This window comes from Strigops habroptila, chromosome 5 (assembly GCF_004027225.2).
Source record: "Strigops habroptila isolate Jane chromosome 5, bStrHab1.2.pri, whole genome shotgun sequence".
Taxonomy (NCBI): Eukaryota; Metazoa; Chordata; class Aves; order Psittaciformes; family Psittacidae; genus Strigops; species Strigops habroptila.
Window position 1 is genome coordinate 29,355,657 of NC_044281.2, and position 27,173 is coordinate 29,382,829.

At 40.7% G+C, this 27,173-nt stretch overlaps 2 protein-coding genes across 6 annotated transcripts; one reads left to right on the forward strand and one right to left on the reverse strand.

Annotated features, from left to right (window-relative positions):
- Positions 1-971: 971 nt before the first annotated feature.
- On the forward strand, positions 972-18,393 carry LOC115607976 (pulmonary surfactant-associated protein A-like). Of its 5 annotated transcripts, none has more exons than XM_030485973.1 (4): positions 972-1,032; positions 3,048-3,241; positions 3,882-3,959; positions 4,721-5,523. In XM_030485973.1, the coding sequence occupies exons 2-4, from the start codon at positions 3,094-3,096 to the stop codon at positions 5,095-5,097; spliced, it is 603 nt and encodes a 200-aa protein (XP_030341833.1). In that variant the 5' UTR covers positions 972-1,032; positions 3,048-3,093; the 3' UTR covers positions 5,098-5,523. The 5 variants fall into 5 exon arrangements, 3 of the variants coding, with proteins under 3 accessions (XP_030341833.1, XP_030341834.1, XP_030341832.1); XM_030485974.1 differs by lacking the exons at positions 972-1,032; positions 4,721-5,523 and adding exons at positions 9,266-9,385; positions 17,664-18,393 and having other exon boundaries at positions 2,734-3,241; XM_030485972.1 differs by lacking the exon at positions 972-1,032 and having other exon boundaries at positions 2,734-3,241.
- Positions 18,394-19,792: 1,399 nt separating this feature from the next.
- Positions 19,793-26,295, reverse strand: LOC115607975. Its single transcript, XM_030485971.1, has 6 exons — positions 26,110-26,295; positions 25,716-25,795; positions 24,326-24,440; positions 23,528-23,634; positions 23,180-23,294; positions 19,793-22,324 (listed from the first exon to the last, which is right to left on the reverse strand). The coding sequence occupies exons 1-6, from the start codon at positions 26,174-26,176 to the stop codon at positions 22,137-22,139; spliced, it is 672 nt and encodes a 223-aa protein (XP_030341831.1). The 5' UTR covers positions 26,177-26,295; the 3' UTR covers positions 19,793-22,136.
- Positions 26,296-27,173: the final 878 nt, after the last annotated feature.

Below are 27,173 nucleotides of genomic sequence, written 5' to 3' on the forward strand. Positions count from 1 at the left end.
CTTAAAGCTCAGCAAAACTAGCTTCAGTCCTCCTCTGAGAGGGGGAGGACACTAGGTCCTTTTCCTGATATTTCCAGGCACCAGGGGGTTGCTGGAGACAATGATTTGGAAGAGAAAAGAAAATGCAGAAAGCACAGGACGAGGTGGTAGCAAGATAGAACAACAGAACAGCACAAAATCAATGTAAACAGAAAATGTGAGTGGGGTTGGGGCCATTTAAGGACAAATAGAGAAAAATTAAAGATTTTTCAAGGTTGAGGTGTGACTAGCACTATGAAGGAAAAAAAATAACTTTCAGGAGGTTAAGTATACAAAGGAAAGGCTAATAAACAGGGTCATGGAAGGAACACACACCCACTTTCATAATCCAAAATTCAGCTCTAGCATCTGTATTTCTTGGAACAGCTCAGAAAGCAGTGTTGACAAATGTTTGCCATTAGCATTTCCCTACCTACATTGTGCAACACAGCCTGCTCTCAGAACATCCTTTATTTGCTATACTAGCACTGAAATTATAAACCTCTCAATTATAGATGTGGAAACACAAAAGAAAAGTCACCTCAATACTAAAGTCTCATTTGTTCTTTATTAGATCTGTACCCTTGACTTTGCTTGAGCTTCTGCGAGATGCAGCTCAAAACGAGACAAGAAAACAGTTTACAAGTTATGACAGCTATATAGAATATTCTATTAGACAATTATAAACAAGCACAGTATAAATGTAAGAATTTTTAGGTATCTGTTTTAGCCTGCTCCGTCTTATCAAAATGCTGATGAAAATCAAGAGAAGAAAAGTTTAGAATTTATCAAATCTACATCAGTTCTTCTCAGGAGTCCATCACACAAAACTTCAGTCTCCCTCCGAGTTTTCCACGCCATCAGTCAGCATGTGAAACCCACTAATGGAGGCCAAGCCTCATCCTCTTCTCGCACTTCCCTAACATGCAGTTTCTTCCAGATGCAGTTGAAATGCTAAAGTTGTAAAGGCTCAGGTTCTGCAGTGACCTTTTCTAAGGCTCATTTGGACCCCAGGTAACAGCTTGTCTTGTGTTCTGGGTTATTTTGGGGCTTTTTTGTTTGGTTGTTTTTTGTTCAGTTTTGGGGGGTTTTTGGGGTTTGGTTTTTTTTTTATAAAACAGTTAGAAAACTTCAGCTAAAAGAACATTAAAAGCAGTAAGTCAAACACTCAAAAGCTAAGAAACCTGAAACTTTACAAGAAACTTTAAACAAAGATTATTCATACAAATTTAAAACAGCCCTCTTCTGTCAGCGTACATGCAATTGGGTACCGCTTATTTATTTTTCACAGGACTCGTGCCTTTTCCAGGGCACTCAAGAAACAATGCTGCAGGAATTCATCAGGTTTCTGTGGGCACAATAACAATGACAAAGGACTCTACCTCAGCTGCTGAGCTAAGTATGAAAGTGCAGGGTACAGGTGCAGAGAGCCTGTGGAGGTGATCTAGGCTTGCTTAGATGCAGTAGCATCTTAGAATAATATGGATATTGCTCACATTCCCTACCTAATCTTAGAGCACCTATTCCTCAACTGACTCAGCTTTTAGCCTTGCTGCATGCAACATGAGGGTGCTGGCCTGACACCACAAGGATAGCGTGACCTCATCTTACACTTATCGAACTGGAGACAGCCTCAAACTCCTTTTCTAAAAAGTCTCCATTAAATAGAAACAGCTCTTAGCTCAAAATAACTTGAAAATGCATGGCAATGCACTTGCATTTCAGCAATGCTCCATATCGTGAGGCCTCTGTACTTAAGGACTGGTTTAGAACAGCTTTTTCCTTCACTGAAAGGTCATTGTTCTATTGGATAAGCTTATTATTTATGATATATAAACTTCCCCTGGAGTATTCTGTAAGTTACTTAAGTATGTGCTTCTGTGGCTGTTACCTCTACATATGATGCAGATGTACCATTGGTTTTTTGTTTGCTGCTAGTATTATGAGATTGTCTAGTTACAATACTTCTGTAATTATCACTGACAACTTCCGAGTCTATAAAGAAAATTATGGTGATGTTCCTGGTACATATTATATTTCAGGTGAACTTGTTTTGGCTTATCTTCAGTGACATTTACAATTTAACATTTACACAGCTGCTCTGTGGAAACATTAGCTATTTCAAATAAGTATTGAGAAATTCTTTGTTCTGCTCCAGGGTTGGGTTTTTTAAACATGTGAAAGTGCTTCCACAAATCAAGAAAGTACCCTCAAAAATTTTCCTCACATTTGAAGTGTTTATCTATTGAAGAAAATAAACCCCCTATCATTCAAGTTAAAGTTCATTACATTCCTATTCATATTCAAATTCATATTCTATTACATGCCCTTTTCATTTCCTGTCGATAACAGGGTGAATCTCGAGTTACATACCCTATAAATTAGACCATTTAATGAGTCTTTCTTATTTCATATTGGAGCTGCTAGGTAAGTTGAACATCTTTAAACAGTTTTCCACTTAAATTATGTTGAATCCTATTAAACTGTATCACAAAACTTTCAATTTTAGATTTTTCTTTGTGTCTCGACATTTTTATTAAAACTTTAACCTACTTTTGCAGAGGATATAACGTGAGGTGAAGATACTTTGAAAGATGAATGCCATAATGGGAGAATAAGTTTTAACAATTGTTTTGCTCTTAAACCAATTGATAAATACAGCATGTCCCAGTTTATATTAACCTGGCTTTCTCTTATTAAAGCAGACATGTGCCTATTGCTCACCTGTAAAATTAAGGCTGAAACTTCAGCTTTTTGCATGGGAAAAATGGCATATAATGATATCTGCTGTACAAAAGAGAGCTTTGAAGGGGATGTTTTGGTTTTTTGCTCTTCAGACTCTTGTAGACAAGCAGACCGAGGTTTTTTGAAAAATATTTCAACTATTCGAAATAACCTAACTTGGCAGTACATCAGTGACATTCATGTCACTGAGGGCAAAGCTTATGGTATGTAAAACTTCAAATTCAGCCAGCAAAATTATGATATATTGTGGTTTGTTGGTTTGGTTTTTTTTTTTTCCCATGCAGGACTCTACACTGGAGAGTAAAACAGTTTTATATTTGGCATTAAATAATGCTGTCTCCACAGCTGTTTCACAAAATCTTAGGAGTAGCTTTTTTCCTGCTCCTGTGTTGTGCTCAAGTTAAACCTGCAAGAATTCCTCCTCTGCCCACTGTCGCACATATGCCCGAAGATGGGCTACGTGAAGGACTTATACCAGGTACATGCAGTTACTATTTCCATTTTTATCTAGATGTATTGTTGTGTTCTACTTTTATGCTTTGTAAACTCAGCACTCTTTTGCATAATCTAATGTGGGTTCTACTGGATAGAAAAACAACAGAACTTTATGAATTCCTTGTATGAAGTAATATGCTTAGATCTCTCCTACTTAATGATGCAATGGTTCAATTCACAGAGAAAATATATCATTTTCCGTAACACATGGCACAAGAAACTTGTTTCTAGGTGTTAGGCTGGAGCTGCAAGCAAGTGCTTAAACAGCCTGAAGAATTCTCTCAACATTTTCTAGACACAGTTAAAAATAACTAAAATTACTACACAAGTGCCAGTGTTTTGCCTGGGCTGGCTCAATCACTTATAGAGGAAAGACTAACTCAGTTTACTAATCCAAGTTTTCCATAAACATCACTGTTTTTCAGGTAGTCTCCAGGAATGTATTCCCTATCCTTACAAAGATCAATGTGTGAAAAGATCCCCAGTTTAAAATACAACAATAAACTGAAATAGGCCAAATATTTAAAAGTGAATATTAATTTCACATTATTACCTCTGCTTTATCTTGAAAGCCAAGATTCAAACTGTAACACAAAATGCATAATAGCTGGTTTTGTTCATAGGTTTCCTACCACTGGCTGATAATGAAATGGAAGACGTTGTCCGCCAATTAGATCATGAGATTTCCAGACTTGAAGGAGGTAATTTATCTGCCTTTACTTTCTGCTGTAGTTGGATTAGTGGGCATAAACAAGATGAGCAACAAAATGGTTTCTTAGGAAAAAAGGCAGAATTTTCTGCAGTTCTACTGCATTCTAATTATATTCTGTTCACTGGTAGATAGAAAAGTGATAACTCTCAAGTGGGGGGAGGGGAGGATTAGTTTTTCATAACTAGTCAAAGATATCTAGGGTACAAGTCAGAAATTTATCAGATTAAAATCTTTGCCTTGCAGAAGTATTCCATGGGCACCTCATGCTCCGAACAGACAAATAAACTCGACACTAAAAATATAACAATCACTACCAGATCACATCTAAGGCCCTACTAACTCAAGCACTGACATACACCCTCGTATACTGCAAACTGTCTCAGAGAGATTATACAGTCTCAAAGAAAATAATATACTTTTCCAGATGTAGAATTCCTCATTTCCTTCCCTCCTTCTCCAACCTCTTTTGTGCTTCTTCTATATCATTGTCTATTTATGTGTTTCTTCTTCCCCCCCCCCTTCTTTTCTGATTTCTTTTGCCTTTTCATGGCTGTATTTTCTATCTTTAATCTTTATTCTCAAGTTTTCCTCTCCTTTACCTTTTCCTGGGTTTAACCTAAAGTTATGGACATGTCCTGGTTTTGGCTGGTTAAACCAGGACAGGAGGAAAACTGCTGCAAATGGTAATTCCTGCTAGGTGACCACAAAAAAAATGCATAAAAGAGTAACAGCTTTCACCTCATTTTGCAGTCCTCCACTTGAAAAAGATGATAACAGCAGCTGGAGGAAAAATATTTTCTACCAATGGGAAAAAAGCCAGTTTCGAAACTACACTGAACATATGCAAAGAGGCTGGAGGGTCTATTGCTACTCCAAGGAGCCGGGCTGAGAATGATGCCATTCTGTACTTTGTGAAAAGTTTTAATACCTACGCCTACCTGGGGATAAAGGAATCTCTAATTCCAAGTACATTCCAGTTCCTGGATGGTACAAAGCTGAACTATACTAACTGGCATTTAAATGAACCTTCTGGCAAAGGGGAAGAGGAATGTGTGGAGATGTACACTGATGGCACTTGGAATGACAAAAAATGCAACCAGAATCGTCTTATTGTTTGTCAGTTTTAGTGCTTCCCCCTACTGCTCTCTGGCAGGCTCCCTGCAATATGCTTACCTATCCCTTGTCCCTTCATTTGTAGCCAGTGAACTCAGACAATGCAGCATGAAAAATAAGTCACTCTTTCCCAACCTGATTTGCCTTTTGAACAAATGCCAGCCATAAAGAGGAAATTACTTAACAAAAGCAGTGGCTATTTTGTCACTTCTGTTATTCATTGCCCACTGAGTTTCTCGATATGACTGTCTATGAGTTCCTACTACTGTGGTAGCCTGCTGACTTGTTACAAGACTAGAGTAGATTACTTGGGCACACACCTGAAGCAACTTGCAGCCACATGATCTTCCAGCACTCCTTTACCCACAAACCTCTAAATTGTGTGTATTTTGAGCCCTTTCTGCAAGCTTCCCTCAAACCTACCCATACATTCTGCTACCACTGCTATTGCTCAGCCTGCATTTCTCAGGCCACCTTCACTGAGAAGAGATCCTCTGACAGAAGAAATAACCAATGCTGCTAGGGTGACAGAGAGCTATGAGCACAAGGGTACTTCTGCACCTTACATTTCCCATGGGAAAGCTTTAGACTCAGCAGGTCTTTAACCTTCATATACCTGAAGAGTGGTGGCCAGAAGCTTCCTATCCTGAGCCCCTCCAGTAACAGCTAATTCCTTTCCTGACTCAAAGGGGTAGCAGCACAAGCTGGCCAAGGTCCCATGCCATGTGGGCTGTGTGTGGAAGAAAACACACAAGAGCTGACAGGAGTTAAATGCCCATGTGGTTTAGAGAGGTCAGTAGAATCATGATAAGGCCAATTTTAAGCTAGATAGTAGAGATTCAGATACAGCTGATTTCTGGGCACCACAGAGCTGCTTGGCAAACCTTTGTTGGGATTTCCATGGAGCTTGGTGGATGCCTATATTTCTGAAGCAGCCTATACTCTGCACTCATTAGGAAGCTGCTCAGAGCCTGCGTCCTCCAGCTCAAGCTAAAGGATTAAGAGAAAGCTTTCTGAACAGCTTTGTTACTGGAATCCAGTCGCCTACTGAAGGTTCACAGTTGTGCAGTGTAACAGACACACCCAGAGCGAGCTATATTTTTTTTTTCCCTTCCTCTGGGGCAGTTGACTTCATAAGCTCCATGACATGGTACAAAGGCTGGTTGAGCATCTGGGCATGCCTCCATATACATAAAACCAGATGCCTGGCGATCAGCCATACTCACATACACTTTGCTAGTTCCAGCTTGGTCTTGGAGAGGTGAGGGCAAGGAAGCCAGACCAGCTCATCTTACCCTCTGTGTAACAGTCAGACAGAATAGTCAGCATATAAAGGTAACTGGGGAGGGAAGGCGAGCTCACAGCTGCTGTGAATGCAGGGGCCAACATAGGGGATGCTTACAGACTCATAGCCATGCACATCCCTGTAATTCCAGAGCAACAACTGGCCATGCACAACATTCCTGCACTGGCTTAAATTCAATTACTCAAATATTTTGAGTATACATTCTCACCACCTTCCCTGTGACAACACATGGATCCTCCTGGCCTTGATTCAGCCCTCTGCTTGATGTCATGGCCTGTGAATCATTCTTGCTGTTATTCTCTGCAAACTAAGCAATTTATCTTACAGGTATTTACCTAGGATGATTAATGCAACAAGACTAATGTCAAACCAAGGCACCTTTCTGCTTGAACAATTTGATGCCTGCAGGTGGTCTGTCTCCACAGGTTTCTTAATTATTCAGCAACATTTAAATCCTTCATCACAATAATGCATACTAAATAGGACCATGTTTCCCTGTTTCAGCAGCTGTAAAATTATCCAAACCTGTGCAAAGAGGAAACTTTTGTGAGCAAAGTCCTCAGTTTATCCAATGCATCTTTCTGACATGTAAGGAGCCAGTAATAATGCCCTATCTTTGGGAAACATAACCAAAATATAAACTGGATCCTATATCATGTAAGGCCCAGGCAGACTGTTATGTTGCTATGTTAAACCAGTCGAAACAGGTACATAGATGGGAAATGAGGACTTGGGAGTCAATAGGCACTGTTTCACTTTCAAACTCTATTCTTACTCTGAAATGTTTTACAGCTCACCCACCCACAGCCTTCAGCCTTGCATGACTCCTATTGTGAAACTAACTCTGCCACGAGCACAAGGAAACAGGAATAAAATCAGGCATCACCTCATGCAGTAATTTTCCACTCCTTGTATTCCAGTAAAGTTTAGGAAGTTTACAATGATTAACATCAACCCAAGAATGAAGTTGGACCCCCCAAACATTTAAAGCCATAGTAAGTTTTTTATTTTATCCTGCTTATTGCCAGGGGGTTACAGTTATCCCAAAAATTAGAGCTGATTACAGGCGTGTGAAAGAAATTGGCTGCCTTTAGTTGCAGTCTAATGAGTATGTCCCACAGCAAAAGTATTCCCCCCTCACCCCATGTTTGGGCATCTGACCCTGTGGACTCCCATGGAAGCAGGTAAAGGACAATGCGTCATTGCACAGCTACAGATGCTAGCCCCATTCATACACTCTAGCTACTCGTGGTACTGATAAAAACCTAAAGCTTCAAACAAAGCAAATATTTCTCTCCCTGCCTGAAGCTGCTCCCTCCAGCAGGCCTGCTGGCAGCAGGCAAGTCTAGAACCAGTAGTTTTGGCCTGAAATGGAGATTAGTTCATCATTTGGGCACCTAATTTATTTCCTAAATCTGAATGAGAGGGCAGCACAGCATACTCTGGTTTGTAGAAAGACAGGATTCCCCCAGGTTGGCAACTGTTTACTTAGAAGTTATTTTATGAAACATTTATGAACTTATTTTATAAGACTAATCTACCTTATACTAACCTTAAATACTAGTTGTGCCTCATAAGAATGTCACCATTTACCATGTATTTACCCGTACACGTACTAGATGACCCAGCTTGCTGACCAGCCAAGCTGTGATGTTGTTCAATTTTCAGCCAATGGAGAGCACTGCTTCCAAAGGTGAGAGTAATAACACCACCACTAGGATTAAATAAGATTAAAATATTGCTAATCTTAAGAGCTACTAAAAAACAGGATAAGCAGATTTCTCAGAAAAAAGATTAAAAGGAAGCTGGTTTTGGCAACATCAATGAAATATTAGCATCAAATATCGAGAGATAGAAGTCACATAGCAAGTTTGGGGGAAAACATGTTACTGATTCTGCCTTGTACACTGGAAAACAACAAAAATACCCACCCTGGGAAAAATTATTCCTAACAGTTATTTTCTATAACAATAACATATTTTCTGTGTTTTGTAAAAGTTTGAAAAAAACTTATTGCCAGTTAGGTGAATTTGAGGGACTTGCTTGAAGTCTGAACTTTGGTTTCCTTAGGTGCAAACATACACCCCTTTGATACATCCATGCCAAGACAGAGAGTTGCACAGATTTAAGTATCATCTCCACCAACAGGTTTTTAACTCAGGCTGCAGTTTGGCCTTCACATCTTTCCCTGTCATCAGACAAGTGCTAGATGCAATACTGTGTACAGATTAGAGGGCCAGTTCTCAGGGAATGTGTAATGCCATCTCCACAACTGCATGGACCAGAGCCAGAGCTGGCTTAGGAAAGCCTCTGAAAAGGTTTCTACATGCTTTTTACTCCATATAATAGATACTGAAGCAGCCTGACTGTAGCTGTGGTTTTTCGAGTACTTAAATAAAGCTAAGCTTGTTGTTGAACGTATAGTTGGAAGAGAGTTGGGTATATGAACAATCTTGAGAGCTGAGTGTGCGACAATCTTAGGGGCAGCAGCCTTCATGCTCTGAAGGCTGCATGTGCTACTCATTAAGTAACTCTGATTCTGACTACTTATTCACTTCTGAGTAAATAAGATGATTTATAAGGAAAGCCCAAGTGGTTTCCTGGCAAAAAGGGGCCATCATTTTTCACTACGAGTGACTGTCTCCTAAAGCAGCTTGTAACAGCCAGCTATTGTTTCACCGATCCTGAGCAAACTGTGGTCAAGGCAGAACAGCTTCATCTTTTCTTTGGAAAGGATTGTGCCCCTTTAAGAACAGCAGGTGGGAGGTGATATAGGCACTGCTGTACAAACAAGTACCTGTGCAGACTGCTGAGCTCACCTAAGCCTCGCACAGCTGTGGGGACACTGCCCTCATCCTCCCTGGTTTGTCTGGCAGGTTGACCATTGCCTTCGCTATCACGCACTCTTGCTGCCTGTCAGCAGAAGATGGACACCCAAACAAAGTGGCTTGATTTTATCTGCAAGACTTGCAACGCGTCTAGAGGACACTGAGAAGGTATGAGTGGACTGAAAAGAGATAAATGCGTACAGGACCATACAAGCTTTAGAGAAAGCCAGAACTTATTTTAGGTAGTCAAATTGAGAAAGATGTGAACATTCAACTCAATTTCAATTACTTGCTGGCCTTTCTGAAAAAATAAGGAGATAGCTAAATTATTGCTAATTTTATTAAGAACACATCAGCCAGGAAGGAATGAAGAAGAAAATATAGAGCTTCTATATGTAATATAGAAGAATAGTATATGTAACATAATTTAAGTTCATTAACATCAAAATAGTTTGCTAAATTAATAGTTACATCTGCAAATGCACTGCATAAGGCAACCCCTTATTTTCCTTCTGAAGTTAGCTGACCTTCAGCTTGTGTAAGTTTATTCAAAAGTGTTTAAATATTTCATAACAGAAAATATCTGTTTGACTCACAGAGGCATATAACCCTTCTCTGTAATACATTCAAGAGTTAGTAAACCAACAGACATATGCCGGGAACTCTAAGTTAACATAAAGCTACCTTATTAGATGGAACATAGAAATCAGAGTTTACATGTCCAGAAAAAAGTGATTTATGTATACTTAAATAACAGCTGAGAAACACTTCTGTTGCATTTTAACTTTCATTGTAGTCACCTGCTTACTTTGCAAATGAGGTGAAAAATACTCAACTAAAGCATGATCAGTAAAATTCCAGTGTACTATACTACTTCTGCATTATTAAATATGCTCTGTCTTCAATATACCTTTAACATCTTTCTCCCAAATTTTATACATCTAATGCCTGCAACCATATAGATTTTAGAATTCTGTAAGCTATATTTGCATCCTGTAGTGACTTTACTCAGAGAAAGCTAAGTATACACATTTTACTTAAAAGTCAACACATTGACCTACAGCATGCTTTATAAAGGCTGAAATGCTTTTAAAAATTAATACTGAAATATTTATAATTAACATTTTATTCTGTTGTTACCTGTAAAGGAGATATAATACAAGCAAATTCAGTGATATTTCTTTTAATACTTTATGATTCTGAACATTTTCAATGTTCAATACTCCCAGTTTGAAAGTTTTGGCCCCCTAAAGATCAAAGCAGTGTTTCTAGATCTTTGAGGTGTTACGTAGTTGAAATACAGCCTTTTCTAAGGTACTAAACTCATTAATTTGATTTCCGGTTTTTACAGGAGTTTTAAGTTACACTTTAAACTTGCAGTATAGTAATCTCTTGATCATCACCCTCATTTCAAGTCAATTACTGTGAAAGAAATCTAGGTCTGAACACTTTCCACTTTCCTACCATTAGCTATCTCTGCTTGTAGCATACAGTCATAGAAGTGGCATAGAAATTCACCTTTCTACACTTGCACACTGTAGACATTGCAGCCATGATGACCTCTTCATAAAACTAGTCTAGACATGTGTAATTATCTTCAAATATTAATAGGAAGTTGGCAGTTGTGTTAGAGAATAAGTACACAGTAACACTTGTTTTCCCCACTTGAAGGCTAAAGATTTAAATCACTGAGTGGAACAGGAAGCAAAACAAGTTCATGGCTGTTGTTAGTTTAGCCTTTCTGACTTTTTCTTCTATTAAAATAAGTACATGCCTGGGAGAAGGATTGTTGACAACTCTGCGAAATGGTAACTGTTCTGCAGCTCTAATTGTGCTAAAGCAGCTAAGAGTTGACCTTTGTATCTAACTGGGCAGCTCTCAGATAATAAAACCTCTCCTCACACAAAGAACTAAGGCCTGTTTGTATAAGATACCAGAAATTCAGTATAACATATCCATTTTTATCCAATATGCTTAATTAGCATAATCTAGTGGAACTGCTGACCTACAAAAATGATTGTGTAAAGAGATAACTAATATTCAGTCTTTAACATTTCAGATCTATATTTGTTTAACACTATGGATTGTGGTTTTTCATCCACTCTGACTGTATTAATCTCCACCAGGCGATTATTCTCCACCAGGCAAACTAGTGATTGAACACTCTCACTTGGTTACACGAAGATAAATCTGTGACCAAGGTATTCCCAAAAGCGCTAATACAACTACATTACGCAGAAGTTCTTTTGTACTGTCTGCTCTAGCTTCAGTCTGTTTCAGTAATTGTGAAACTCCAAGTTTATACTGAATAAGACCCTTCCTCCGGGGGTGGAGGACAGAAAGAGAAGGATTGATTCTCACTTAAATATTACTGAACAGTACAATGAATGGCCCAGAGCTTTCATAGCAAACTTATCCTGGCTGATTGGTCTTTGTTAAAGGCACCATAATTTTCTTTGATGTAGGAATAGCATTTTTTCCTCTTTCTCTCTCCCCCCCAGCATAAACATGGGACACAAACCAAATTGTGATTGCTTGGAAAGATAAACGATAAAACACCAATGCCCTGCTACCTGCTTCAGACAGCAACAAAACCAAGCCTCCCGATATATGTCTCCAGCCAGGTCATCCCAAATAATACTCACTGCTGGGATCCATATGCCTACATTTCTCAGTATTTTCTTGCCTACAAGAACATCTGGAATAGAACCTGATGCTGTTGCCAAGAGCTTCAAGTGGCACTAGAAACAAAAATCTTGGAGCAGGCCACCCAGCACAAAATTAAACACTGCATTCACGTGTTTGGACATTAGTCAAGGGTCTAATTTCCTTGCTGTGCTTCCATAAATACTCAGACACACAAGCCCATAAGCAAGTTTATTCTTGCTTTACAAATATTTAACAAGTTTTTTACTCAGCAAGAGCAGCTCTGAACAGCTTGCCAGTGGAAAATTCGTTCTATAGCAGGCACTGAGGTTCCTATCTGCCTGAAGTCATCAAACTCCAGAAATCATTTAAAAGTCAGAGGATTTACACAGAAGCAGTTCTTTACAAAAGCATGTAAATATTGGTGTAAACCTGAAACGCTGTGTTGGGGGAGATGAAGGAATTGCAGCTTTTCTGTTGGAACTGAAGATGAGGAAAAGCAAACTGTCTTTGCCCACATTTCTTATTTGCTTCCAACTGAGTCTTTTGCTCTCAGATGCTTTTTTGGCTGACATTAAGTGCTGTAGTTACTAATCAGAATATTCTGACAGAAACAAAAGAAAATAGAACTCAATTCACTGATATGAAACAGGCCTTGCAGACTTTGATCTATTCTGCACTTACAAATTTACTAGACTCCAAAGCTTTTAAAACTTGTTTTTCTTTTCCCAAGGTTAGCCAGTCACTGGGTTTGTGACCTTTCCAAGTAGAGAGGGAAAAATTACATTATAATTATTCTGAAGTTTGGAGGAGGAAAAAAAAATACATAAATAGGTGCCAATTCAGATACCGGGTCATCTTCCTACTCCATGCAAAAAGATCTTCAGAGGAACCACAACTGAGAGCAAGTAACAGGTTGGGAGGCTCCTGCTTCCCACATGCACTTCACTCAGGGATCTTCTCATGTTACAATGACACCTGTGAGCTTCAGAAGGCTGTCTTAAAGCGTTACACAATTCCCGTACACTGCAAATAAGCCTCTTATGCATAACAGTGTTGCTGCATTCAGCATTTGGCCTCATCATGTGTTGAAGTATAGCTTCCCCCCCAGTTGCAATAGGGGGATAAATAATCTGTGTTCTGATAAGGTTTTTGGTAATGTTAGTTCTCCAAAATCAGAAGATATTCATTATTAACTTGGAAAAAATAAAGGCAAGATTAGCAGAGAAAAATAACTGACTTGTTAACATAGGTTCATTACAGCTGGAATCAAAGATTACATTCAGTACAGTAATGCCTGCTGCAGGCAGAACAAACCCTCTGAAACAGTTTCAGCTGGTGGGGAAAGATTGGGGTAGATTTCTTGCGGAGTGAACCACAAGGCAGCTGTCTCAGCTGTACCCTCCTCCTCTATTTCACTGGAAGAGAGCAGCCTATGCCAAAGAGTGTATCACCTTGTCTGCCCATATGTGGTTTTGCTTTTTCCTAATAATCAAAAGACAAAGCTTCAAATCAAATGTTCAAACACTATTTTCTGGCTTTTCTATATTGCAGCAAGCTGTAAACTGGCAAAGTACATCAGTTAAATACACTATAGTGCAAGTTTCTTTTCCTGCCTATATAGTCCTCAGCAATAGTTGTGTGTCACGATCTTAAAGATACTACAATTCATAAATGAATCTGTGCTAAGATAAGGGGAGCAGCGAAGCAAAACACAATCTAAGACATATATTTTTACAAGGCCTACTTTAGATTGTGTTAAACATTTGCGGTTACTGAAGCATACCAGCTTCATGTCCAGAATTATGTAACAAGGTCATTATTTTGTTTTCTATGGAGGGTGTGAGGATAGAAACATGATTTTTCTAAGGATTCTGTCCACTCTGCTAAGGTGACCCCATCTTTAGTGTCCACAAAGTTCTTCCATCAACTATAGTTCACAATAAAAATTTTAATTTATGTAGCCTTCAAGCAAACCTTAAATGAAATACTGGAAATAGAAGATAGAACCAGAAATCCCACTTCTCCAATATTCCTCTTTTTCCTAAAAAGTAATTTGCTGCATTCTATTTATTGCCTTCAGCTCCAATTCTTGCAGAGGCCTTTACTTTTCTACCTAGATTTAAATTTACGAGATGATAGATCTAGAGCCTCCACTGCAAAATATTTCATTGTTTAGAAACTAGATTTGATATTCTCATGCATTCACTGATGAGAACTTGAGATAAAGAATTTGCAAAACTTCAGTGATAGTGTGTGTTTATCCTGAAAGAAATACCCCTGCTTTTGTATTTCTAGAGCTACATGTGCATCAAACACTGTAAATGTGAAAAACATCTCATTACCTGAGCAGTCCCAGACCTTTTACAGCTGTGCTGAATGAAACACAGGCTGGGTCTGACTGACACAGGCAGGAAATACTTAAAAGGGCCATTGAGTCATGGCCTCCCTCCTCTGTACCTCCTGGTTGCACAACACTACAGTTTAGCAGACTCACTTGTCAGTACACTTGTTTCTATTTGGGATGGATTCCACTGTCATGAATGTACATTATTTATGATGTATCCTACTGAAAATTATGTAACGTAGTACGACTGATCTATGATAACTTTTTTATCATATAGCATAGTTATGAAGAGTTCCTGGTGTATTCAGTCCCTGAAAGACCACGGCAATCTGCATATGCACTCTGGGGCTGTGCAGCATTTGCTCACTTAGAAGATAAGGGCCCAAAGCTTTAGAACACAAGAACGTGAGTGCAGGGAAAGCACAAAATAGGTGGGTGAAGGACAAATTAATAGTTTGGGGACATTATATAGGACTTACTATCAGTTTTTCTGGCTAAAGCCAATGCAGTCTCACTGGATTTTTGCCTTAGCCAGGTACTGAGGAGGGATCAATAGAGCAGAAACAGGGACAGGGGATTTCTTATGCAAACTATGACTGAAAAAATGCTTGTCTAAACAGGGAGACTGCAACAAATTGAAGTAGGGGAATGAGGAAGAGAATGAAATAACAAACAGCAAGAATTGAAGTAAAACTGGAAGAGGAAGAAAAGTAGCAGCAGCAAGAGATTAACAGGAAGTGCCTGGCAGAGAAAAAGGCAGGAACTGAGATATTTAAAGGAATTCATTCACAGACAAAATTCGATTAGAGAACAAGAGGCCCACCTCCAATACTCCCAGTGCAGCAATGAAGCACAACGCAGTTCCTGAGCACAAGCCTCCCTTCGACAGCTGTCTCCCCTGGTTGCCAACAGCCCCACACTTACTTTATCCACTATGCAGGGGGAAGAGAAGAATATAATCAAGAGTGCCACAAGAAAGGTCAGAATATCACACAGCTCAACAAGCCCCAGAGCACAGCCCACAGCAGAGTTGCCAGTCTGAGCAGATGAAAACCAAGCAATTTTACAGCTGGGTGAAAACAGATACAGCCAGCTCAGGGGAGCAAACCTGGTAGGCAGAATTCCAGCACCAGCAACAGTTCCACCACAGGTACGTGCCTTAGCTGGCTAAGAAGCAGCAGCCACAAGCTTGTTCCAGGCTCTGAGCTGAGGGAGCTTCACCCATATCCTCCATACTTCTCCCCAGTTTGCAAGAGTTGACATTAATCTAACTGTGAAACTTGACACAGCCTTGCGAGAGGTGAGGTTTCTGGAAAGGTCTTGTCACTGCTGTAAGGCAGACAACAACCCTGGCTGGGCAGACACATCTGGGTCTGGAGAGAGAACATGTTTTCCACCCCACAATCTGTGTATTTCTCTCTCAAAAAAGGCTGCACTGGTATCTCAATAGCAAGAGAAGGTAAGCACATAAGAAAGGCTGACACTAGAGAGCCCCAGTCTGACCGGGCAGCAGAGTCCACTTCATTTAGCAGCCAAAAGAAACTCCATCTAGGATCTGTCTAACAGATCATTAGCCTTCATCAAGGCTCATCACTACTTAAATCCTCCAGGATTTGTTACCAGACTTGTGCTGCTTCTCCTCACAGGCCACAGCAAATAATATACCTGAATGCAATTTTAAGGCTGTTAAGCCAGGTACAAAATCAGCAGCGATTCATTAGCTTCCTGTATGTGCACAAATTCTTCTACTCTTCCTAAACATGCATATTGTATCAACCCTGTTTCAGTCTTCTCTTTCCCATAAGGATTAGGGTTTAGAGACAGAAACCCAGTATATGACCCACTTTGGAAGGTAATAGACAAACCTGAGGTCTCCTCTGGCAAAATTGAGGCCAAATTCCCAGTAAATTCCTTACTGCTATGGCACAGAGTCAAGAGATTGTAGAGAGGAAAAAGCCCACCCAATTCCTGGCCACCTCCTTTTATTCACCCTCCTAACTGCTCTGGCTTCATTATGGCTTCCAGGTGTGTAGGTCCTGTGCTGAAGGAATTGCATCGAGCCCTTGGACACACCTGTTAACAGTTCTGGCTCCTTGTCGCAAAACCAACATGATTTAACTCCTTACTAGCTGGTCTACTCTTTCTATTTTGCAAAACTAAAGAGATGTATTAGCTCTGCTTCTGTTCTGCATGTACGCCCCACTGCCTGGCTGCTAAACCTCTCTGCATCTTAAGCTCATACTTGTTTGATTAAACCATTTCAAATAGAAATTAGTTTTCAACAGATTTAAGAGTTTTGTTAAAATATATTTGTAGTCATTTTCAAAGCACATAATTCTTTACTGAGTGTCCATTGAAAATCTCTAGCAAGCAAAAAGTTTCTAAAGCCTACTTTATAGAGCAAAAACAAAAGAGAGAAAATACACATTCTGATGGCTGTATCGGGTTTCTTTGGCAATGTTTTGGTAGCAGGGAGGGGACTGCATGAGGGGGCTTCTGTGAGAAGCTGGTAGAAGGGTTCATATTGAAAAAGTTCATGGAGGACCATCTCCCGTGGAAGAGTCCACAGGCTGCAGCAGGGGAAGAGCGTGAAGAGCCCTCCCCCTGTGTAGGAAGGAGCGGCAGAGACAACATGTGATGAAATGACCACAACCCCCATTCCCCATCCCCTGTGCACTAGAGGCTTTGTGAATAAAGTTAAGCCCAGGAAGAAGGGAGGGCTGGGGGGAAGGTGTTTATAAGATTTGGGTTTATTTCTCACTATCCTACTCTGATTGATAACAGATTAAACTAATTTCCCCAAATCAAGTCTGGTTTTGTCTGTGATGGTAATTGGCAAGTGATCTCTCCCTGTCTTTATCTCAACCCAGAAGCCTTTTGTTATATTTTCTGTCCCCTGTCCACTGAGCAGGTGAGTGATAGAGCAGCTTCAGTGGGCACATGTAATCCAGCCAGGGCCAACCCACTGCAGTGGCAGACAACCTACAGTTTTCTCTTCTTTCCATCATATCCTTTTATTCTCAGCTTTAGCTTTGATAATGTCAGTGTAATAATAACTTTTTGTATTGAAGTGAGAGGTGAGGGGATTAAAAACAAAAATTTTAAAGAGAAGGTGACAAAGGATTTCCCAAGAGCAAGGAATGCCATTTCTAGGTGGATGTAGTATCTTACATCAGCATCAGCAACTGCACCTGCGCCAAATGGGAGAGACAGGATGATGCTCTATGGAGGCTCTCAAGGGGACAGTGCAGGAGGCGGGAGGAAAAAGAGAGAACAGGAGCTCTTCTGGGTCCTGCAGCCAGGGAAAATGGGTGTGTTCTTCAGGCTGAGAACAATCGGCCGAAGAGGCTGACAGCCCTATGCTGGCTAAAACAAACACATCTATACAGTTATATGTATATGTAAATATGCCTATTTATAAGAAAGTAATGCAGTCTAATTATTGATTTACAGCTTCAGACTCTTGACATGGAGAAGGTCATGGTGGAAACGAACCTGACCCCATGGGAAATACTGCTGGTCATTTTTGCTGCCGTGCTGATAATGAGTTTTCTCATGTTTCTGCCCCCTGCTGCGGTGGTGATCTGGAGAATGAAGCATGTGCCGCAGATCTCACTGCATGGCTCAGTGTGAGCAAGACATGGTACAAGCTGTACCACCACCAATGCCTTTAAAGGATGGTTCAGAATGACAACATCTCTCAGGTTCAGGCACTTTTACTGCCTAGGATCCATCCAAAAGGAATGGGTGTCCTGGTCTGTTGCTGCTAAGTTCCTGTGAAAAGAGAGTGTGTATAATTTTGTCGTCATGTACTACAGTTCTCAGCACTTTGCCTTCCATTTTTTGGCTATGTTGTAATCACTGTTGTTGGCTTAGTTCCTAGGCTGACTCTTCTCTTGCATTGTAATGGACTGAAAACAAGACTGAAAGAGAAGCGAGCATAATACAGCATTGTTTTCCCTTAACTAATATCTGGAAAGACTCCTTTTCTATAGTTACACAGTAAATATCACCAAAGCCTTTAGCTGAGATGACTGCTAGCTCTGCAGGTGTACATACCAAAAGCATACAGTGTATTCTGGGGAGGCAGTGCTTTACTCTGGTTGTAACTTGAAATGTAAAAAACCTGAAGAGAATGTCACAATAAATAAGCATCTTGCATTTCTTTTATCTGATCTGAAAACTTACTGGCATAAAATACTTTTTCCTTTCATAGAATCACAGAATGGTTAGGGTTGGAAAGGACCTTAAGATCATCTAGTTCCAAGTCCCCTGCCATGGGCAGGGATGCCTCACACGAGACCATGTTGCCCAAGGCTCTGTCCAACCTGGTCTTGATCACTGCCAGGGATGGAGCATTTACCACTTCTTTGGGCAACCTGTTCCAGTGCCTCACCACCCTCACAGTAAAGAACTTCTTCCTTATATCTAACCTGAACTTCCCCTGTTTAAATTTAAACCCATTACCCCTAGTCCTATCGCTACAGTCTCTAATGAAGAGTTTCTCTCCAGCATCCTTATAGGCCCCCTTCAGATACTGGAAGGCTGCTATGAGGTCTCCACGCAGCCTTCTCTTCTTCAGGATGAACAACCCCAACTTTCTCAGCCTGTCTTCATACAGGAGGTGCTCCAGTCCCCTTATCATCTTCATGGCCCTCCTCTGGACTTGCTCCAACAGCTCCCTGTCCTTCTTATGTTGAGGACACCAGAACTGCACACAGTACTCCAAGTGAGGTCTCACGAGACCAGAGTAGAGGGGCAGGATCACTTCCTTCGACCTGCTGGTCACGCTTCTTTTGATGCAGCCCACGATACGGTTGGCTTTCTGGGCTGCAAGCACACGCTGTCAGCTCACGTTCAGTTTCTCATCGACCAACACCCCCAAGTCCTTCTCTGCAGGGCTGCTCTGATCACTTCGCCACCCAACCTGTAGCTGTGTTTTCTTTCCTTCCATATGAATTTTCCTCTCAGCAAATCCTAAGTGTCAGAGCACAAAGATAGAGTGTGAGAACACAAAGCCCTCCCCATGCCGAGGTGAGAGCAGGAACATGAGGGATGGCCCAATGCTCAGACATGCCCAGCCAGACACCAAGTTGAAGTTAATGCAAACATACAGCAAACATATAACTATTTGCCTGAATTACATTATGAAAATTTACTCTGGGAAATAATATGATTAAATTTACTTTAGTTTTTAACTGTGCCACACAGGCTTATTGGTTCAACTTCCCTTTCTCATACATAAATAATAACTTGGATGCTGAGAATAGAACAAAACTGCTTCTCTGCGAGTTTATGAAAAAAAACCCCAAACCAAAACCCAACAATGCAGTCTTCATCTTAGTACCACATTCATGCCACATCAAATGAAAGCTTTCCACCCTAATTCTTTCGCACTGTGGGACACTCACTAGCAGGATTTCTGATGCACAAATTTGACAGTTTCTGTTAGTTTACAAGAGCAATGGGTTTGATTTCTTTATGAAACCCAATATGGGTTTCTTCTCTTTTGTTGGTTGGTTTGGAAAGTCACAAGAATAGCTTAACATAACTCAGAGAAAAATGGTTTTTAGCACCAATAGGAAAATAATACTGGAAAGATTTTAGTGCTTCAGATACTTTGTTTGAGCATCAGCTGATAATGAACTGGCTGGAAATCAAAGACTCAAAGACATTATAATTTCATTTGATAGAAATTTTTTGTTTGCCAGAAATAAAAAATAAAAAAATTAAAAAAAAAAAAAATCAGTGATTGAGAAAACATTGCTTTTCTTTAAGACTGCAGCATTTTTGTCTCCAACACAACAACTGAAGTTACTGCCTCATAGTTTGTAAGCAGCCAAAGCAGCCAACTCATCCCTTTGTTGGTGTAATTGTCTGCTACACTCATCGTCATATGACTGTCTGGTTCTGGGCCCAAAAGCAACCGATGAGTTTTTTGCTTGTAATGACTGGAATCTAAGTCTGAAAGATGTGTGTAATTTTATATATCTGAATCATTTAACTGATTAATGAGTTAAAGGTCAATTATACATCATGCACCATGTAGCTATGATGTCTGTGTCTGAGAATCACAGGAATAGGGAAAAGGCAAAGAAGAGAAAGGAAACACAAACAGATGAGCTGGCTGTCTTCAGATCTATGGCTTCAGTGTTTGCTCAACAGAAGAAAATTAAAACAAAACCTCAAGCACCAATTCCACTGAAAACCAAGCAAACAGTAACTAAGCTTTTTGTTTAAATTTCATAATAATCCACATGCACATGTGTTTTGTTGCTGCAGCTCCACAAATAAACTGGATCATCAGTGCTAAGTTGTCTTTTGTCTTAACTTGCACCGACTGCCAGGTGGACAACAGCTGGGATTTTCTGCCTTTCACACTTCTTACTCTGTGCCTTTGGTTTTCCACAGTACACATGCACATGGAGAGAGGGGCATGGACATGTAAAAGAGGGAGACCCCACAAAAGAATGGAGGTTGGAGCAGGGACAAGTGGTCTTATATGCCACGAGAAGAACCAACAACTGAAAAAGAACCACTTGGATATTTGTTCTTGTTTAGAGCTGTTACAAACTCAGATGACCAGCTAAAATTTTTGCTAACTCTGGCAACAGCCAAACCTGCTCCAGATTAGACCAGGTTTAGAAATAAAATGAATGGGGAAAAGCGGGGAGGACAATTAGCCAGATGCTGTGGACATACTGGGCTAGGACCAGCAGCTGCCCTGGCACTACTGCACTAAGACCAGAGCATCTCAGCAGGTTGCTCTGCACTCAGTCCAAAGCCCTAGAGCTCTACCCTAAATATGGCCTATCCCAACTCTATTACCAATCAGACCTCATTTGCTTCTACACTTTACCTCTGAAGCTAAGCCATACCTTGTGGTAGCCACAAGCTCCACCTAAGGAAGGCCCTGCAGGTGCATGTGCCACATATACCCAGGTTGTGCAAGGAAGTGCAGAAGTGCACTTGCAGCCTTGCATCCCAGGGTAGACATAGCTGTTAGAGCAAACCAAAGATCAATAGAACTTTTTTTTCAGAACCACTATGGTTTTGCCCCACAGGGACTAAACAGAGGAGACTGAAGCAGATCCCTGGCACACAAACTACAGAGCTTCTCATGCAGGTCCCTCAACGCCCATCACTTTCACCTTTTTGGCACAGAAGGCATGATGCAAATATCTGCTAGTTTAGGGCAACCCCACTTTTCGCATGTACTGAACTGAGACAATACATTTTTCCTGCCATTTTGCCTGGTTACAGCAAGCATACAGGGCACTTCTTGACTCCTAGAAGTGCACTGCAGTATACCTAAAGGCTGTGTGTTTCTGTGGGATCTCCTCAAGACAATAAATACAAGGAGAAACCTTAGAGTTGTCCCACCAACAAACTACAGTGCTTTAAGTTTGTAGTTCATGCAAATCACAGCACCTTGAACAGCTGTATGTACAGCTGGATTTAACCCCCAACCAAGCAGGCACGTGAATAAAGAATTGTAACTGTTGTGACTTGCACTGCTTTAATGGTCATCAGAGAAACAATAGTGATTAATTGGCACTTGTAAAAGCAACTAGAAGTAAAGTAAAAACAACACCTGATGGAAGATGGCATTTGATAACAATTACTGTGTTTAACTAATGACTGCAACCATTAAACAACGCTATTTCTTATTCAATTCCAGCTAGACAAATTTAAGCTATAAAAGTGATCTTTCTTTGAAAAACCTCTGCCATGCAATTAGGTTAACCTATATATCTGTATCCAAGAGCTGAGGTCAAATTAGGACTATGATCGCTAGCCCTTTACCTAAATAAAAGCTGTATGTTTACATGTCTTAGCAGTGATTTCACTGCTCTGCTTCTCTTGTCAAAATACCCATGTCAGATTGCAGATGGCTGGTTGGTCTGTGGCACAAGACTTTTGGTGCTAGTAACCACAAATGATACAATCAGCATCCTTGTCACGATTGGAGCCGTCTATGCCTTGCTCGCCAAGCTCTTTGAGGAAGATGTTTAGCTGCTCAGTCTGAGTTTCAGCAAAGGCTAATGTGTGCAGACAGGTGCTGTTGGTGGAGAAATACGCAGATTCAGCTCCACTGATGGCCATCTCAGAGGCTGGAAAGATCAAAGATGACAAAAAAAGAAAAAAATTAAAAACCAAAACCCCCAAGCAGTTGAATTACTTAGCTGAGATCTGTCCTGATATTTAAACAAGCACCATTTACCAGACTAAAGACTTCAACTTGGAATAAAAGTGCCTAGATGATTGTTTTGGGGAAGCCTTGGGAAACAACTGCTTTAGCAACAAGACACTGTTAACAATATTTTCCATTAAACATAGGAAAGATAGGTTGGCCCTTTTGTGTATCTATATGCACATCTATTTTTAAACTAAGGCAACAACAACGGAGTCAGACAGCCTGCTTCAGGACACAGATTGCTCAATGAATGCAATGAGAGCAGTCTTAAAACCCTTGGGCTGCCACATGAAAAAGGCAGCACTGCTGGCTAGAGACCAGCTGCTGGGTTTTATTGTATGTACATACAGTGAATAGTGCAGGTGTTGGCCCATTCTACTGAGGTTCTTCAAGTCCTGTTGCAAGATAAAGACCAGTTTTATGTTTCACTGCCGTCAGGAGGATCACACAGACCTCATTCAGCACAGGGTTGTGCTAGGATGATACCTATTTACTGTTAAAAAAAAAGGTGCATCATCCCACAGACATTGCTTACATGTCTTGTGTGCTACCCCAAACCGAAACAGCAATGCTCAGGCCTTCGTGTTAGTTTTAAAGCTAACATGATTTCTTGTTTAGCAGTTTCCAGCCCAGCACTAGCTCTCACAATGTCACACAGGCCAAGGTTGTCACACATGCCAAGAAAAGAGACACTTCTCTTTCTTCCTTTTTTTTAAACAAAACAGACAGAGACTCCTGTCTCTGTGACTACATGTGTCTGAGAAACACTCACGGTTACAAACAGCCAGTGCTTTTCCCCCAGCAAGCTGTGTTGTCCAGGAAAAACCGGTGCTGCTGCCACATACTTCATACAGTCTACTTCTTCTGAGGAATTGGAAGTCATAACCCTTGGTAAACACAGATGGTGAAAAAAACAAACAGTGTCTTAGGCTACATCATGGTAACCGTAAGGTGAAGAAACATTTAGCCAGTGAAGGTCTAGACAAATACTACAACCTCTCCCTGCCCTGGGGGAGAAAAAAAAAAAAGTATAACAAGGAAAATTATGCATTACACAATAAACACTTGTACGTTACTTAATAGATGCAGCAATATTGCAGCAGTAAAACATGAATGTTACCTTGTTGCACATGGGTTTGCAGTACTGAGCATTGTCAATGGTGGTACACACCAGCCCGCCATTTCTAGGGGCTAGTGGGAGTGGGCAGGGAGGAAGCTGCTTGCAAACTTTTAAGAGGATTAGAAAGAAAAAAAGAGAGTGAGAGAACAACCTATCAGAGTGCAAGTGAGTATAAAAGTCTGTCATCCCTCCCTTCCCAAGCAGACCACAGGCATACTCATTGACCCAGGCATGGGTGATAACTGCCCTCTAGCTAGTTTTGTCAAAGTAAGCTTTTACATTTGTTTAAAACCTTTCTTTCTTTTTTTTTTTTGGCAACACCCAATTTTCCCATCACTTGTCACTGTGATAACAAAGCCCCTGTCAGCCCCAGTTACACTTTAAAAGTGGCATTTGAATTCACAGCACTGGCATTCAGTGTTATTGCAGAAAAAACTATCCAAATATTTCTTTGGAAAACATGACCCACTCCCAGACACAAAAGAGGCTCCTGCCGGAGGGCAGAGCAGGTCTTGCTGTCTCTATGCTTCTGCACTGTAGCTCAGCATTGAAGGCTGGGCTGTGGGGATGTTGGGACCCCAGGCGATGGTGCTGCCGTGCCTCCCAGATGCCTGCCAGCCCAGTGGTTAAGCACCCTTGCTTTGCTGAGGTGCCTTTTATCTTATTCTTTGTCGCCTTCAAGACATGCAGACACTTAGCTTGCTCTGACTGTAGGTAAAGAAATTTTCTTAGTGCTTCCCCACTGCCACTTTGTTCAACATCCAGCAAAGAGGAGTATCACTTCAGGAGGGGCCTCACATTTCTCTTGAGCAGGGCGCAGGAGATCAAGTGTTTCTTGCAGTGTCCAAACAAGGAAATTGATTGAAGATTTTTTACCCTCAGGGATCATTTCATGAAAACAGTTTGAATATTTCTGTGGAGTTAGGGAAGAAAACAGCTAAGTTGAAGAGGAAAGGACTTTGAATTAATTTATGAAAGTGGAAATTTTTTAATTTTTTTTTTTAATGAAGAACAAGAAATGTCTTGAAAATGATCTAGCTGTAAGTAACACTAGTTTCCCCACAATGTTTTTGGAAGAAATCAAACAAATTTTTTTAAAAAAACAGTGGTTAGATAGGGGTTTTTCATTATGTTGAGTTCTAGAGGGAGGATTGGTGTGGGTTGGGGTTTTTTCTTATACATAAAAAGATGCCTTTATAAACAACTGTATGTAACTTCTTTCTGTATGAAACATTAGGTTGTTATTCTTATCTGATGAATGCTGATATCTCACAGACTTTCTCTGTGTCTGCAAAAATAGATATTTGTGAACACTTTCCTGCAATTTGACTGGGTATTGCTGTATACCTGTATAAATAGCTTTCACTCCATCCATGTGTGTCTGTACACATATGTGCCTACTGCAGAGCCGTGCTAAACTCCACAACCAAAATACCAGTGCATGCCACCGTTGTAACAGACACCAGCCACTTTGAAATCACACACATGCAAGAAAAAGAGCAAGTCAAATTTTCAGTGGCAGCTGCTGAAGCAGTAGCCAGCAATGGCTAACTCTGCTTCTCAGGCTGGAGCCTGCAGAAGTATTGTTGAAAATGATGGACATCAGCCATAGAAATAAAATAATATAATTAAAATCTCTGGGGGAAAAAACTCAGACACCTGGGAGAATACATTCTTTACCATTTCTGCCATATTCAAGGGTCACTGTCTCATCACTCCCTTATGACAGGTGTATCCCTTAGAAGACAGACTCGTAAAACATAGGTTGTCAGCTGACTGGCTTTACTTGTATTTAAAATGTCTAGAACTTTATATTTGAAATAATAAATAGAAGAGATTGAAAACAGCATTATGCTTGTAAAACAAAAGACATAACTGTTTATGTTCAAGTCACTTTTTATATCCGGAGCAAAGCAAAACTGGAAAATACACCTAAAAAGACTATATTTTTGACTAGCAGCAGCAGGGCCAAGATATAAGTCAAGTGACACTGATCTTTTTTTGCTCTGCTATCTTACTCCCCTCCAGGCCATGAACTGTTGTTTCGAGCCATGCACCACCAAAGCAATATGCAAGTTGTGCTCGGGCTGCACAGGCACACACGGTGGGGCCCTGCTCCTCCCCACCACGACCACAGACTGTGCATGCAAAGCAGGACCTGGGCTGGCTGATGCAGCCACCCTCTTACCTTAAGACTCTCATTGACATCATCTATGGTTGCACTTTTACATTCATTTGGATTAGCAAAAGCTCCAATTTCAGTAAGACCTAAAAGACAAACAGAAGCAGGTTAATAATCCTTCCCAACACATGAACAAACCCCAGATATCACATAACAGCACTTGTTTATGGTAATTGTGCCACTATTCTGCAGCCCTAGTGCTACTTTGTATACCTTTGATGATCGGGGCTCAAATATGAATAAACTGTGCAAAGGCTGATTTATTCTAAACAGTTAGCAAGCTGATTGCCTGCCTGCTTGTGGCCACCCAGGGCTGGGTTTCCAAGTGGGATGCTTCATTTCTCTAAGACAGACACTATTTAAATAATTGTGAGTCATATTCAGGAATGGTGTATCTTACCTGCAAGAAGCACTGCTAAACTTATAAAAACCAGTGTTTTCCAGAGTGGGCGGGAGCTGAACAGCATTTTTTCTGCAGGAGACCAGGGGCTAGTTACTTGTTGCTTGTGGAGCCTAAGAGCTGAATCAGTGGAGTTAGGTACGAGGCTGCACGTCTGTGCGTCACTGGTTGTTTACAGTGTGCCTTGCTCCAAGGCAGTGTTGTGATAAGGCATTGGGGGATACACATATTGCCCAACTTGCTGGGAAGCCAGCGGAGATTTCGCCAGCATGGTTTTGGGAGGGCAAGGGGAGGTCTCTCGATACAGCATTGAGGCAGTCTGACTTTCAGATTAACTGGTTTACTGTAAACATATTTAGTGAATGCACACTCTTGAATGCTATTGCTCTCTCCCCTTCTGTCTGTGTCTGTTTCTCTTTCTCACACACACATTATACATTCATATAGAGGACATAATTATGCCTTACCTACGGGGCTCAACCCTGTATCTCATGCTTCAAGAGAAAGCTCAGAACATCAGATGATGGCTAAACTGATTTGGAGCAAGGGGATGTGCTCTATATCCTGTAGCAGCCAGAGTTTATCTACTTGGTAAGGAGAGCAGGTTACCATTTCCAACTTCTGGGTTATTAAATACAGACTAACCAAAGCAGCAACAGCAGCACAAAGGGAAAGAAAAAAAAGTCCCAAGAACACAAACCTACTTTCTGTGTATTATATCACCAACTGCATACCTGCTCTCTGTGTGCATGCTGGATTAGCAGCTTCATGGTATTTCTATTTGTAGGTTTGAGGGTTTTTTAAATGGTGCCATGAATTTGACTTGCTTATATCCATTTATGGGAAAAACTGAATTGCCACAGAAGTTCAATTATTTCTACCCTATACATTCAGTAGCAGATTAAGACAATTACCCAGATAACACTCATGTGCTTGGGGTGTGACTGACCGTCTCTGTAAAACGCAGGTTTCAGAGTCATGGCCTTTCACCCAGCAGCCTATCACACACCCCCCACTTCCAAGTCTCCACACTGACCTCGCCTGCCCACCCAACCAACAAGACA

Excerpts from the sequence above, each read along its gene's own strand:
- LOC115607976 (XM_030485973.1), top strand. The coding sequence starts at position 3,094 with ATGCTGTCTCCACAGCTGTTTCACAAAATCTTAGGAGTAGCTTTTTTC. Across the intron at positions 3,242-3,881 it reads ACGTGAAGGACTTATACCAG|GTTTCCTACCACTGGCTGAT; the intron begins GTACATGCAGTT and ends TTTTGTTCATAG. Across the intron at positions 3,960-4,720 it reads GATTTCCAGACTTGAAGGAG|TCCTCCACTTGAAAAAGATG; the intron begins GTAATTTATCTG and ends CTCATTTTGCAG.
- LOC115607975 (XM_030485971.1), bottom strand. The coding sequence starts at position 26,176 with ATGCTGTTCAGCTCCCGCCCACTCTGGAAAACACTGGTTTTTATAAGT. Across the intron at positions 25,796-26,109 it reads TTTAGCAGTGCTTCTTGCAG|GTCTTACTGAAATTGGAGCT; the intron begins GTAAGATACACC and ends TTTGTCTTTTAG. Across the intron at positions 23,295-23,527 it reads GCAAACCCATGTGCAACAAG|GGTTATGACTTCCAATTCCT; the intron begins GTAACATTCATG and ends GTGTTTACCAAG.